Source organism: Oncorhynchus keta, chromosome 26 (assembly GCF_023373465.1).
Source record: "Oncorhynchus keta strain PuntledgeMale-10-30-2019 chromosome 26, Oket_V2, whole genome shotgun sequence".
Taxonomy (NCBI): domain Eukaryota; kingdom Metazoa; phylum Chordata; class Actinopteri; order Salmoniformes; family Salmonidae; genus Oncorhynchus; species Oncorhynchus keta.
In genome coordinates this window covers 31,070,815-31,084,549 of record NC_068446.1, presented here as the reverse complement: position 1 = coordinate 31,084,549, position 13,735 = coordinate 31,070,815, and the positions used below count along the sequence as shown (strand labels likewise).

Here is a 13,735-nt window from a genome sequence, read left to right as displayed (position 1 = left end):
TTTCAAAGGGTGCGATATTTCAGCAGGGGTAATCTCTTTTCCAGCTGTACTTCTTAATCACCCAACCAGCCGCTCGGTCAGTCATGATATGGGGCTTTATGGAGCTCTATGGGGCTCTCTCTGCCTGCCCTTCCCTGTACCTCTTCCCTGTCTGGGCTTTGTCATCTGGTTTCAGCAGGTAGATGCTGAGATTGAACCTGATCAATGTTGCTTCCTGTCTATCACTGACCTCCTCCTCAGACACGGATTAATGGGAAGGACATGTGGCACAGGCACCATGCAGCACCATGACCCAAACAAGCCCTGCTGCCTGCTCCCTCCCTGCACTAACATAAACCTGCCCATCTTTGCTTTCATGACATCATGTAACAGTGCCAATCACGCACACGGACCACATACAACCTACCTAAATCCACCCCTCTTTGTTTTTCCAGAGTTAAAAGCTGTTTGAAAGATGAAGTGGTTAATGGTTCAGTTTGGATGTCACAGTCAAAGTGCACCGTTATACTATGGAAATATATGATTGCGACAAGTGCAACTTGGCTTCACCAAATGTACCAAGTGCTGTGTAGTAATATACAGTAATATTGAAAGCTGATCGATAATATATTTCTGCTGTCTTTTCCCTTAGAGGATGTGAGTTCATGTACCCTGACTGAATTACAAGCTCCTATGTAAAGGTTAGCAAGTCTCCCTCCTCGCCTCCCAGCAGACGTCTGTGTGTCCTGTAAGAGATCCTTTTCCGTCCCAACACTGTCAGACTCGAAGTTAATGGAAGATTTGGTTTCATACAGCCACTCATAAAAAAAAACTGCCATCAATGAGGCAGTATCACATGCCATGATAGAATTATCAGGCTTCCAGTAAATTCTGCTATTATAATCCAAATGTACTGGGTCCCTGACAAGATATTCACCATCTATTATTCAGCTATTAGTAAAATGAATGGGCCACCCAATGTAGTGGTAAAACTGTCAAGACTGTGGCCATCCAATAGTATTCTCCATACTATACATGCCATTTCTAAAATGCCCGCTATATTAAGCACTTCTCTGTTACCAATGCAATTCTATTATATAGAAGTCATATTGCCAAATCCTAGCCAAGCTTCTCTTTCAGTCGGAATGGAATTAATGAAATTAAACACAATCCTTGACATTATGTGGGGGGGGGGGATCTATTCAGTGGTATTTCAACCAGGCGATAAATTCTACAATGTATGATATAACACACATGTTTATGATCCACTCTTTTTCAAATATATTTTGCGGATCTTACATTACAGATCCCTGTCCATGGAGCTTGGAAGCCCACCGTTTGGCTAACCTCTGTTACCTCTGTTACCTCTATGCCCTCAGAGCTGTGTTGAGAGAGAGCGATGAACCTGCCAATGGCATGCGTCTGTCCTTGGACTTGATCTGTCACCACAACCTCAGGCTGCCCATAACCACATGGCTATGTGGTTCAGCATTATCATATCAGGTTGTCAGCTTGGACAGGGACTGAAACCAATTAGATGATGATGTTTGTATTTTTAATGGCCCACTAACTGATGGCCAGGTCAGCTGTTTTTGTCAGGGTTGTAGGAGGGGAGGGGGGGGGGGTATTTTCTTCGCTCATGAAACAAAAAGGTGATAAAAGCCTGTACATTTTGTTGAGAGACGTCCTTATCAAGTGTTTGTCATGAAACTAATACTGCTCCTCTGGTGCCCTACAGTATCTTATCTACACGGTCAAGGAGAAGGTTGTGTGTAAACTGTTCTAGATGAGACTATCCATTAAACATGCAGGTGAAAGTAGTCCTTTATGAGAGGCTGAGCAGACTGAGAAAAGTCTGTCCCATCCCCAGCCTTTCAAACACAGACAAGTGACACGGTAGAAGCCAGTGGTGTGAAGTTAAGCTCCCCTTTCTCTTCCTCTGTTCACCCCATTGCCTTTCGAGCTCCACACAAAAGAAGGGGGTCTCAAGATGTTTAAAAAGCACTATATACTCATAAAAAGCGACGGAAAAAGGCCAAGAGGGGTCGATTGTCCTTTTCTCCTTTCTACCCGGCAGAGTTTGGCTGTATGATAAGACTGATATGGCTCACATAAGACTGATAAGACTGATATGGCTCACATAAGACTGATAAGACTGATATGGCTCACATAGCTTCAACAAGACACGTATAGCTGAAGTTAACATGAATGATTTTCCTTATCCTCCTTTTGATGTGATAATTGTTCATAATGTAAAAATAGTATATCTGTAGTATATATCTACAGATTCCCATATTCTGTGAATTCATTCAAAACCTGTGACCTACATTGAGATTAGAGTAAAAACAATATGCTTAACAACAGAGTGATGCTACATAAAAAGTTCATTGCCAGGGTTCATTTGAAACGATTTTGATCCAATCACCTATCAAGTTCTTGTTCCCATGATACTTTTTCAAGGTGTTTAAAGTAGTATTGAGTGATGCTGGCTTTGTCCCCTCCTTCCTTAACCATGCGCACACACACACACACACACACACACACACACACACACACACACACACACACACACACACACACACACACACACACACACACACACACACACACACACACACACACACACACACACACACACACACACACACACACACACACACACACACACACACACACACACACACACACACACACACACACACACACACACACACACACACACACACACACCGGCATTTGCTTGGACCCAGTCCTCAGCCCTCTGAGGGGGTCAGCTCAGATCAAAGGTGCTGGTCACAGCCATTAGGCCCAGCAGTGAAGACCCAGCATGAAAAGCTTGTTTTGAAAAGGAGGGCAGAGAAAAAAAACAACAGGGACCTCTCCATTTTAAAGGCAAACTGTGAAATAATTGAAAAGGTATGTCAATCAAGAGCAGGCACCCAGCGTGAGCGCCCCGATTCCCAGGCTCTCTCCTGGTCGAGCACCGGGCCATGGAGGGCTGCTGAAGGGGGCAATCCAAGAAATCTTTCACTCGATTCTCCTCCTCCCTTATCCCCTGCTTTATAATTGTGTATTGGGACGCCCCCCCCCCCAAGTCCAACAAAAAGCTCAGTCATTAATAAGATCTTGTCTTTCCTCCACCTCTCAGGTAAGTAACAAAGAGTTATTGGGGGACGGAGGGGCAAGTTGGAGTCCACATAGTTTTATGACCCCCCTCCCCTTTTTTATTACCAGCCCCTACACCCAGTACCCACTCCCTCCTCCTCCCATAGCATGAGTCTGACAAAAGGAACCCCGTGAGAGTCTCTCGCTTTCCTTTCTGCGTTTTTATTTCAAGGTCAGAAAAGGCTGAATGATCTGACGAGGGGCTCACTTCCAAAAAAGGGGGAACGAAAGAAAAGAGAAAGAGTAAAAGACGACTGGGCTTTGAAAATCCCATAGAAGATAGAAAACGGTCAGTCCACACTTGACTAGTCCTGTATAGGGATTTGTTTGTAACAGCAGCTTCAGCTTATTAACAGCTCTGGCCAAATATGTCAACAGATCCTGCCAAGGGTAAGAAAGAAGCTAAAGCTACCTAAAGCTACCTAAAGCTACCTAAAGCTACCTAAAGCTAACTAAAGCTACCTAAAGCTACCTAAAGCTACCTGTCTTGTCAACAGAGCAGATGAAACATGCACAGCAGAGAGTGGATTATAATAAACAGCATGATTACAAATAGCTACCCTTTCTTTCATCATTAGTGCCTTTATTGCATGTGCACATGCAATAATGGGTTAATACTGCATTGAAAAGGCAGAAACACATAAATATGACACAACATGTTGTCAACATGATACGTGGGTCTAATGAGGTGGTCATTAGCCTTAACATAATGAGGACTTTGGAGGTCTATTTGAGGACTGATATCCAAAAGATCTTCGGTACAAAACTATTCTCACACGTAAGAGATCCACGTTCCTGCACCACGCCATCCACTCCTTGCTTTTAGTACATAGTGCAATCTACGTATCAGAGTGAGGATCATGGCAGCACCTACCGTGCCTGGAGCTCAGAGCAACAAATAATGGCAATTAGAGGCAGCAGCACTTTCAGGCATCAGCGCTTTTCATTGGACTAGACAAGTCCCCATAAACCCACAGTGAGCTCCAATCACCAGCCTGCCTGGGCCTAATTGCTTATGAGTCGCTTGCACGCTCCCTACCACCATAACGCCCAGTGTTTGTAAACACAGCTCAAAAGGGGACATTGCCATCAATGTGCTAACATGCCTTTGAAGGATCAGAGGGATGGGGGTGCAGCTGGATGGATTGGTACCTGGCTGGCTGACTGGCCCTGGGCTGGCTGGCTGACTGGCCCTGGCCTGGCCTGGCTGGCTGACTGGCCCTGGGCTGGCTGCCCCACTGCAGCTGTGTGGAGAAAGGGGCTCCATGTACACACACATATCAGAGAAGAAAGACACTCAACAGGTCCTCTATGTATTTACCCTCTCTGTCTCTCTGTGTGTCTGATGTGGATGACCTCACCTGGTAAGCATGGATAGTGGTGGTAGCAGCTGTGAGTCTGTGTATCGCTACATGTTTCAGGAAGGAAGGAAAGAGAAACGAACAATGTCTTTGGCTGTCTTATCTAGTAGTTGGTTTCACAATGTCAATTGTTGATAAGGATTTCACCTGTATAAAAACTTCCCTGATCTTAAGTGTCTCTAAGACCATTACCCTTCTCTGTTATTTAAGTGAGAATGCCTGAGAGGCCGGTGTTTGGAGGATAAATTGACACGGGTGTTTCAAACCGTGCCAATATATCCTCCAAACACCTGCTTCTACAGCATTATCATTTTCAAACAATAGGTTACCAACATATTCAAATAATGATTGACATATAATTTAGCAATAAGGCTCGAGGGGGTGTGGTATATGGCTAATACACCACAGCTAAGGGCTGTTATTATGCGGAGTGCCTGGATACAGCCCTTAGCCGTGGTATATTGGCAATATACTGCAAACACCCCAGGTGTGTTATAGTATTATAAACTGATTACCAATGTAATTAGAGCAATAAAAATACATTTTTGTCATAACCGTGGTAAACGGTCTGATATACCACAGCTTTTAGCCAATCAGCATTCAGGGCTCAAACCACCCAGTTTATAATACTGTTTTTTAAATCCCCAAACATATTAAGCCAACCCTTGCTCCCAATTACAGCTTTTTCCTAATTTCTTTCCAAACAAAGTCAGGATTGACATAAATAAATAGGGGAAAGATGGCAGCGGAGGGAGAGTAACACCTGCTCGGACCCTGGTGAGCGCGTTTATTTTTCATCGCTGGATGGGTTTAACCAGTGTCCCTGCTCGGAAACCCACTAGCAGCCCCCTTCAGCACATGTGGTTCTGCATGAGCAGCGCTGCACCGCTGGTCTGGGTCGTGAGTTTACTGCTCCTACTTCATTTCCTACTGGTGTGAGGTCCACATCTCCTTCAGCACCTTGATGTTACTGTGTTTACAGGCCCTGTCCAAATGCAACAGCCTATTTGTTAGCCTCGTTTCCCGTTTCAGCAACATTCAGAGGTGCCCATTAGAGGAGAAAAAACAGCATGTTTCTCAAGATGTTTTCTCCTCCAAAAACAGGTTTCCATAGCGATGTCTGTTGGGAGGGATGTGTGCTTAGATCTGATAGCAGGCCACATCAGGGTGCCTTTGAAGGTGAGACAGGAGGAGTTCTCCAAGGAAGCTGCGTATCCAGCAATTAGGTCCTTTCAGGCCCCCGTGGTAAGACCCACAGGTCATCTCCAAAACATTTCCGTCTATCACCATGACAATGGCTAAGGGCTATTTGTGTAGACTAAAACCAGATCATAACCAAGCCACATGGGATTTGTTTGCAATCAGTGCCCAGAAGAAACAATTAGCCTGCAGCACTGCCAGGTCTTTTATGGAGAAAGTGGGTAAGAGGTTGGTGTAAGTGGCCATCAGACGCTGCTTTGTGTCTCCCTGGTAAACTTCACCGGGCATCATCTGGGTGGAGTGTCAGTGTCTGGTCTGGGATGATGGCACTCCCTCCCTGTGCAGACAGGACCCAGCCCGTAATGCTCTTTGTGCTGAATGCTATAGTCAGTCTACTGAGATGGTGTAGATACAGTGAGCTCTGGAAAATTTTGTCTGGCTCAGAATGGATTAAAAGACTGGGTGTTCTCATTTCATTGCATAAATCATATCGTACTTCCAGACACAGAATAATAAATGATTATTTTTTTACTTGAAAACAGTGTTATCTTACAAGTAAATAGATTTTTCCTCTTGAATATTGTTTTTGATATGTTTTTGAAATGGCTGATTTGAATCATATTGCATTTCTGAAGGATGACACAGCCTATTTTCTAATGTATTTATGTCTCTGTAGTCTGGTAGTTCTCAGTGAGACGATTGTTAATAAGAAACTGAGTTGTAGATGTCTCTTCACAAAGGGAAACATTTAAATGGGCCATTATGCATATCCAGTTTTTTTCTCTTTTGTCTTGGGAAAACCCTCTCCCCAGAGCATATGGCCGTCTGGTTTCCTAATCGATAACGATAGAGCAGCTTATGATGGAAAAATCCCCTGTTCTAACAGAGACTTCTGTTCCTTCTTTTTCAGGTCTAATGGAAATCCGATCTGTCAGTGTGGGAGTCGTCGCCATCAAATCGGTCAGCACCGGGCTGTACTTAGCAATGTCCAAAAAAGGCACACTGTTTGGATCGGTAGGTACACCTTGCAACATTGTTACATGAGACACCATGGGCAGCCAGGTTCCAGCTAGGGGACATTGATGTTTCCTCCAAGCACAGGTCATTCCATTCAAATGAGGCTTTGAGGTCTACACTAGGAAAATCAACAGCAGGCCAAAGTTTCAAGTATGAAGTTCTAATAGTGGCAATATCAATCATGACTATATACCTGGGCCCAGCTTGATAATAGTGTAACGGTTTTCTAGGTGTGAAGGAGAGTCGGACCAAAACGCAGCGTGTAAGATTGCGATCCATGTTTAATAATTAACAAACATAAACACGAATTAACACAAACACTACAAAACAATAAACGTAACGAAAACCGAAACAGCCTATACTTGTCAACTAACACAGCGACAGGAACAAAGATACTAAGGACAATCACCCACGACAAACTCAAAGAATATGGCTGCCTAAATATGGTTCCCAATCAGAGACAACGATAAACACCTGCCTCTGATTGAGAACCACTCCAGACAGCCATAGACTTTGCTAGATACCCCACTAAGCTACAATCCCAATACAAACACCAAAACCCCAAGACAAAACACACCACAATACAAAAACCCCATGCCACACCCTGGCCTGACCCAATACATAAAGATAAACACAAAATACTTTGACCAGGGCGTGACAGAACCCCCTAAGGTGCGGACTCCCGAACGCACCTCAAAACAATAGGGAGGGTCCGGGTGGGCGTCTGTCCATGGTGGCGGCTCCGGCGCGGGACGTGGACCCCACTCAGTCAATGTCTTAGTCCCCTCCTCGCGTCCCTGGATAGACCACCCTCGCCGCCGACCATGGCCTAGTAGTCCTCACCCAGAACCCCACTGGACTGAGGAGCAGATCGGGACTGAAGGACAGCTCGGGACTGAGGCAGCTCGGGACTGAGGGGAAGCTCGGGAGTGAGAGAAAGCTTGGGAGTGAGAGAAAGCTCGGGAGTGAGAGAAAGCTCGGGAGTGAGAGGAAGCTCGGGAGTGAGAGGAAGCTCGGGAGTGAGAGGAAGCTCGGGAGTGAGAGGAAGCTCGGGAGTGAGAGGAAGCTCGGGAGTGAGAGGAAGCTCGGGAGTGAGAGGAAGCTCAGGAGTGAGAGGAAGCTCAGGAGTGAGAGGAAGCTCAGGAGTGAGAGGAAGCTCAGGCAGGTAGATAGATCTACCAGATCCTGGCTGGCTGGTGGTCTCAGCAGATCCTGGCTGACTGGCAGATCCTGGCTGACTGGCAGATCCTGGCTGACTGGCAGATCCTGGCGGACTGGCCGACTGGCAGATCCTGGCCGACTGGCAGATCCTGGCCGACTGGCAGTTCTGGCAGATCTGGAAGAGTCTGGTTGACTGGCAGATCTGGAAGAGTCTGGTTGACTGGCAGATCTGGAAGAGTCTGGGTGACTGGCAGATCTGGAAGAGTCTGGTTGACTGGCAGATCTGGAAGAGTCTGGCTGACTGGCGGATCTGGAAGAGTCTGGCTGACTGGCAGATCTGGAAGAGTCTGGCTGACTGGCGGATCCTGGCAGACTGAAAGATCTGGCTGCTCCATGCTGACTGGCGGTCCTGGCTGCTCCACGCTGACTGGCGGCTCTGGCTGCTCCATGTAGGCTGACAGCTCTGGCGGCTTCTTACAGATTGGCAGCTCTGGCGGCTCCGTGCAGACTGGCAGCTCCTTGCAGACTGGCAGCTCCTTGCAGACTGGCAGCTCCTTGTAGACTGGCAGCTCCTTGCAGACTGGCAGCTCCTTGCAGACTGACAGCTCCGTGCAGACTGGCAGCTCCGTGCAGACTGGCAGCTCCGTGCAGACTGGCAGCTCCTTGCAGACTGGCAGCTCCTTGCAGACTGGCAGCTCTGGCTGCTTCATGCAGACTGACATCTCTGGCTGCTCCATGCAGACTGACAGCTCTGGCTGCTCCATGCAGACTGACATCTCTGGCAGCTCCGTGCAGACTGGCAGCTCCTTGCAGACTGGCAGCTCCTTGCAGACTGACAGCTCTGGCTGCTCCATGTAGACCGACAGCTCTGGCTGCTCCATGCAGACCGACAGCTCTGGCTGCGCTGAACAGGCAGGAGACTCCAGCAGCGCAGTAGAGGAGGAAGGCTCTGGCTGCGCTGAACAGGCAGGAGACTCCAGCAGCGCAGGAGAGGAGAACGGCTCCGACAGCCCTGGGGAGGCGAGGTGCACTTTAGGCCTGATGCGTGGTGCTGGTACTGGTAGTACTAGACTGAGGACACGCACAGGAAGCCTGGTGCGGGGAGCTGCTACCGGAGGGCTGGGGTGTGGAGGTGGTACTGGATAGACCGGACCGTGCAGGCACACTGGAGCTCTTGAGCACTGAGCCTGCCCAACCTTACCTGGCTCGATGCCCACTCTAGCCCGGCCGATACGAGGAGCTGGAATATACCGCACCGGGCTATGCACCCGCACTGGGGACACCGTGCGCACCACTGCATAACATGGTGCCTGCCCGGTCTCTCTAGCCCCCCGGTAAGCACAGGGAGTTTGCGCAGGTCTCCTACCTGGCGTAGCCCTACTCCCTGTGAGCCCCTCCCAATAATTTTTTGGGGCTGACTCTCGGGCTTCCTTGCCAACCGTGTTCCCTCATATCGCCGGCTCCTCTCTCCGGCTGCCTCTGCTCTCCTCGCTGCCTTCACCTGTTCCCATGGAAGGCGATCCCTTCCCGCCAGGATCTCCTCCCATGTGTAGCAACCCTTGCCATCCAATATATCGTCCCATGTCCAATCCTCATTGCGCCACTGTTGCTGCCTTTGTTGCTTCTCCTGTGGCTCCTGCCTGTTGACACGCTGCTTGGTCTGTTTGTGGTGGGTGATTCTGTAACGGTTTTCTAGGTGTGAAGGAGAGTCGGACCAAAACGCAGCATGTAAGATTGCGATCCATGTTTAATCAACAAACGTAAACACGAATTAACACAAACACTACAAAACAATAAACGTAACGAAAACCGAAACAGCCTATACTTGTCAACTAACACAGCGACAGGAACAAAGACACTAAGGACAATCACCCACGACAAACTCAAAGAATATGGCTGCCTAAATATGGTTCCCAATCAGAGACAACGATAAACACCTGCCTCTGATTGAGAACCACTCCAGACAGCCATAGACTTTGCTAGATACCCCACTAAGCTACAATCCCAATACCAACACCAAAACCCCAAGACAAAACACACCACAATACAAAAACCCCATGCCACACCCTGGCCTGACCCAATACATAAAGATAAACACAAAATACTTTGACCAGGGCGTGACAAATAGCTGCAGGTGATGCTCGTATGCGGGTCTTGAAGAGAGGCTTGTTCCACTGTCAAAATACTGCAGAGAGCCAAGAAAAGTCCAAATACTGCAGATAGCCAAGAAAAGTCCAAATACTGCAGATGGCCAAGAAAAGTCAGAATACTGCAGATAGCCAATAAAAGTCAGAATACTGCAGATAGCCAAGAAAAGTCAGAATACTGCAGATAGCCAAGAAAAGTCAAAATACTGCAGATAGCCAAGAAAAGTCTAAATACTGCAGATAGCCAAGAAAAGTCAGAATACTGCAGATAGCCAAGAAAAGTCAAACAATGCAGATAGCCAAGACAAGTCAGAATACTGCAGAGAGCCAAGAAAAGTCAGAATACTGCAGATAGCCAAGAAAAGTCAAAATACTGCAGATAGCCAAGAAAAGTCTAAATACTGCAGATAGCCAAGAAAAGTCAGAATACTGCAGATAGCCAAGAAAAGTCAAACAATGCAGATAGCCAAGACAAGTCAGAATACTGCAGAGAGCCAAGAAAAGTCAGAATACTGCAGATAGCCAAGAAAAGTCAAAATACTGCAGATAGCCAAGAAAAGTCTAAATACTGCAGATAGCCAAGAAAAGTCAGAATACTGCAGATAGCCAAGAAAAGTCAAACAATGCAGATAGCCAAGAAAAGTCAGAATACTGCAGAGAGCCAAGAAAAGTCAGAATACTGCAGATAGCCAAGAAAAGTCAGAATACTGCAGATAGCCAAGAAAAGTCAGAATACTGCAGATAGCCAAGAAAAGTCAAACACTGCAGATAGCCAAGAAAAGTCAGAATACTGCAGAGAGCCAAGAAAAGTCAAACACTGCAGATAGCCAAGAAAAGTCAGAATACTGCAGATAGCCAAGAAAAGTCAGAATACTGCAGATAGCCAAGAAAAGTCAGAATACTGCAGATAGCCAAGAAAAGTCAAACACTGCAGATTGCCAAGAAAAGTCAGAATACTGCAGATAGCCAAGAAAAGTCAGAATACTGCAGAGAGCCAAGAAAAGTCAGAATACTGCAGAGAGCCAAGAAAAGTCAAAATACTGCAGATAGCCAAGAAAAGTCAGAATACTGCAGAGAGCCAAGAAAAGTCAAAATACTGCAGATAGCCAAGAAAAGTCAAACACTGCAGAGAGCCAAGAAAAGTCAGAATACTGCAGAGAGCCTAGAAAAGTCAAAATACTGCAGATAGCCAAGAAAAGTCAAACACTGCAGAGAGCCAAGAAAAGTCAGAATACTGCAGAGAGCCTAGAAAAGTCAAAATACTGCAGATAGCCAAGAAAAGTCAGCAGAATCAGAATACTGCAGAGAGCCAAGAAAAGTCAAAATACTGCAGATAGCCAAGAAAAGTCAGAATACTGCAGAGAGCCAAGAAAAGTCAAAATACTGCAGATAGCCAAGAAAAGTCAGAATACTGCAGAGAGCCAAGAAAAGTCAAAATACTGCAGATAGCCAAGAAAAGTCAAACACTGCAGAGAGCCAAGAAAAGTCAGAATACTGCAGAGAGCCTAGAAAAGTCAAAATACTGCAGATAGCCAAGAAAAGTCAGAATACTGCAGAGAGCCAAGAAAAGTCAGAATACTGCAGAGAGCCAAGAAAAGGAGGCTAAACTAATGTCAGAAGAGGCAGATGTGAAGGTCTTGCGTGCCATCTGCCACTTGTTGTGCTCATACACAGCTCTCTCGTTCTTTCTCTTCCTCTTTTTCTCTCTCTCTTTCTCTCTCTCTCTGTCATGTAATGCGGCTGCCTATGGCGTGGTATCTAAGTGTTTTACAGCTCAGAGAGAGAGAGAGAGAAAATCTGGAGCTGGCAATCAGTCAGCAATGTGAAGCTGTGATGAGTTGCAGACCATTATTTCACCCTGCCACCAGCATAAACAGGACATCGATGAACTCACTCAGTTTCCTAGAACCTCCCACTGAAACCTCCCTTGATGACCATTAAGCAGGAGAATCAAGCTAGCCTGATGCTATCTCCATAAGGGCCCTGTGATCTCAGCCTGATAGTGGCATGTAGATGGGATTGCTCCAGAATCTGTTTTGATGGTCATATCTTTAGGTCATACCTACGTACAGATAAGAAGTTCCAACCACCCATGGCAATGAGGAGAGGGCTTTGTTGGCTGGCCTGTGCCTGTATATTGACACAAATCCCTGTTTCTGTTCATAGCCTCAGAAATGGATCAAGGAAGTGATAACAATCTGATAGATGACTGTCAAAACATTTTACATTGCAGATGAACAATTCTTCATGTAGGTTAGTTACAGTATCAAAAAGACATGTTTTTATATTGTTATATCTTCTTGGCCGTGATCCGACCATAACGAACACCTAATTATAAAATGCTTTGCCATTCAATGTGGATGGTTATTGTTTTGTTATGGAACAACATAGAAACAACACACAACAAATAACTCCATAACAACACAGAAATAAATGGAAAACATGAATGCAATAACAGACATGGACCTTTGTCCCTATCTCAGAGGTGTGTCCACGCTACTGCTGTTAGTTACTCCTGGTCATAATAAACACGTTTTACTCTCCCTCTCTCCCTCACTCTCCCCCTCTCTCCCTCGCTCCCTCGCTCCCTCTCTCCCTCACTCCCTCTCTCCCTCGCTCCCTCTCTCCCTCGCTCCCTCTCTCCCTCTCTCCCTCTCTCCCTCTCTCCCTCTCTCCCTCGCTCCCTCTCTCTCTCTCTCCCTCTCTCTCCCTCTCTCCCTCTCTCTCCCTCTCTCCCTCTCTCCTGCTCTCCCTCTCTCTCCCTCTCTCCCTCGCTCCCTCTCTCTCTCTCTCTCCCTCTCTCTCTCTCTCTCTCTCCCTCTCTCCCTCACTCTCCCTCGCTCCCTCTCCCTCTCTCTCCCTCTCTCCCTCTCGCTCCCTCTCTCCCTCTCTCCCTCTCTCCCTCTCTCACTCTCCCTCTATCCCTCACTCTCCCTCACTCTCCCTAACTCTCCCTCACTCCCTCTCTCCCTCTCTCCCTCCCCTGCAGGTGAAGTACAACCCTAACTGTAAGTTCAAGGAGCGCATCGAGGAGAACGGCTACAACACGTACGCCTCCCTGCGCTGGAAACATGGCGGCAGGCAGATGTTCGTATCTCTGAACGGCAGGGGGAAGCCCCGGCGAGGTCACAAAGCCCGGAGGAGACACCCCTCCACCCACTTCCTCCCCATGCTGCCCTCATAGAGGAACAACTGGACTCATGTTCTGCTCTGCAGCCAGTCCCTCCTACTAGTGTTGTGGTTACCAAGATAATTAGGAATAATATGATTATTTGATTCTCATTGTTATATCCATCCCTTCTCCCATATATGTACATTTGTTGGGGTCTTATAAACTATTTTGTTGTGGAGATCGAAGTGGGGGGCATAATACAGTATGTTTAAGTTATTCATCACCCCCCCACAAGCGTAAGGTCCAGAAGTAAAGCTGCTAATATTGTGTAAATACAGTATGTCTACTATTATTATGATTGATTATCAAGCTGAGAGGACAATATTGATGACACTCTTCTGTGTCAAGGAGTCATTTTGACACCATCGTCCGCTGAGAAAGTGTTGAAACATATGCTCCCTCTAAAGGGTACGAGTATTGTCTATATATTGCCCCCATCTCTTATTTTCTGCCACTCTACAGGAGACAATGCTTTCCCTTGAGTGACCTTACGATATGCTGTTAAACCAATGGACTGCCGATGTAAAAGAGCT

General features: G+C 46.7%; 1 protein-coding gene across 1 annotated transcript in view; it reads left to right on the top strand.

The window, feature by feature from the left end:
- The window catches only part of LOC118358680 (fibroblast growth factor 10-like), a 42,958-nt gene extending 29,532 nt beyond the window's left edge, over positions 1 to 13,426 (top strand). The window contains exons 2-3 of the mRNA XM_052480555.1: positions 6,616 to 6,719; positions 13,020 to 13,426. Of these exons, the coding sequence (XP_052336515.1) occupies positions 6,616 to 6,719; positions 13,020 to 13,214 (299 nt within the window). The 3' untranslated portion in view covers positions 13,215 to 13,426. The remainder of the gene's footprint in view (positions 1 to 6,615; positions 6,720 to 13,019) is intronic.
- The last annotated feature ends 309 nt before the right edge of the window (positions 13,427 to 13,735 follow it).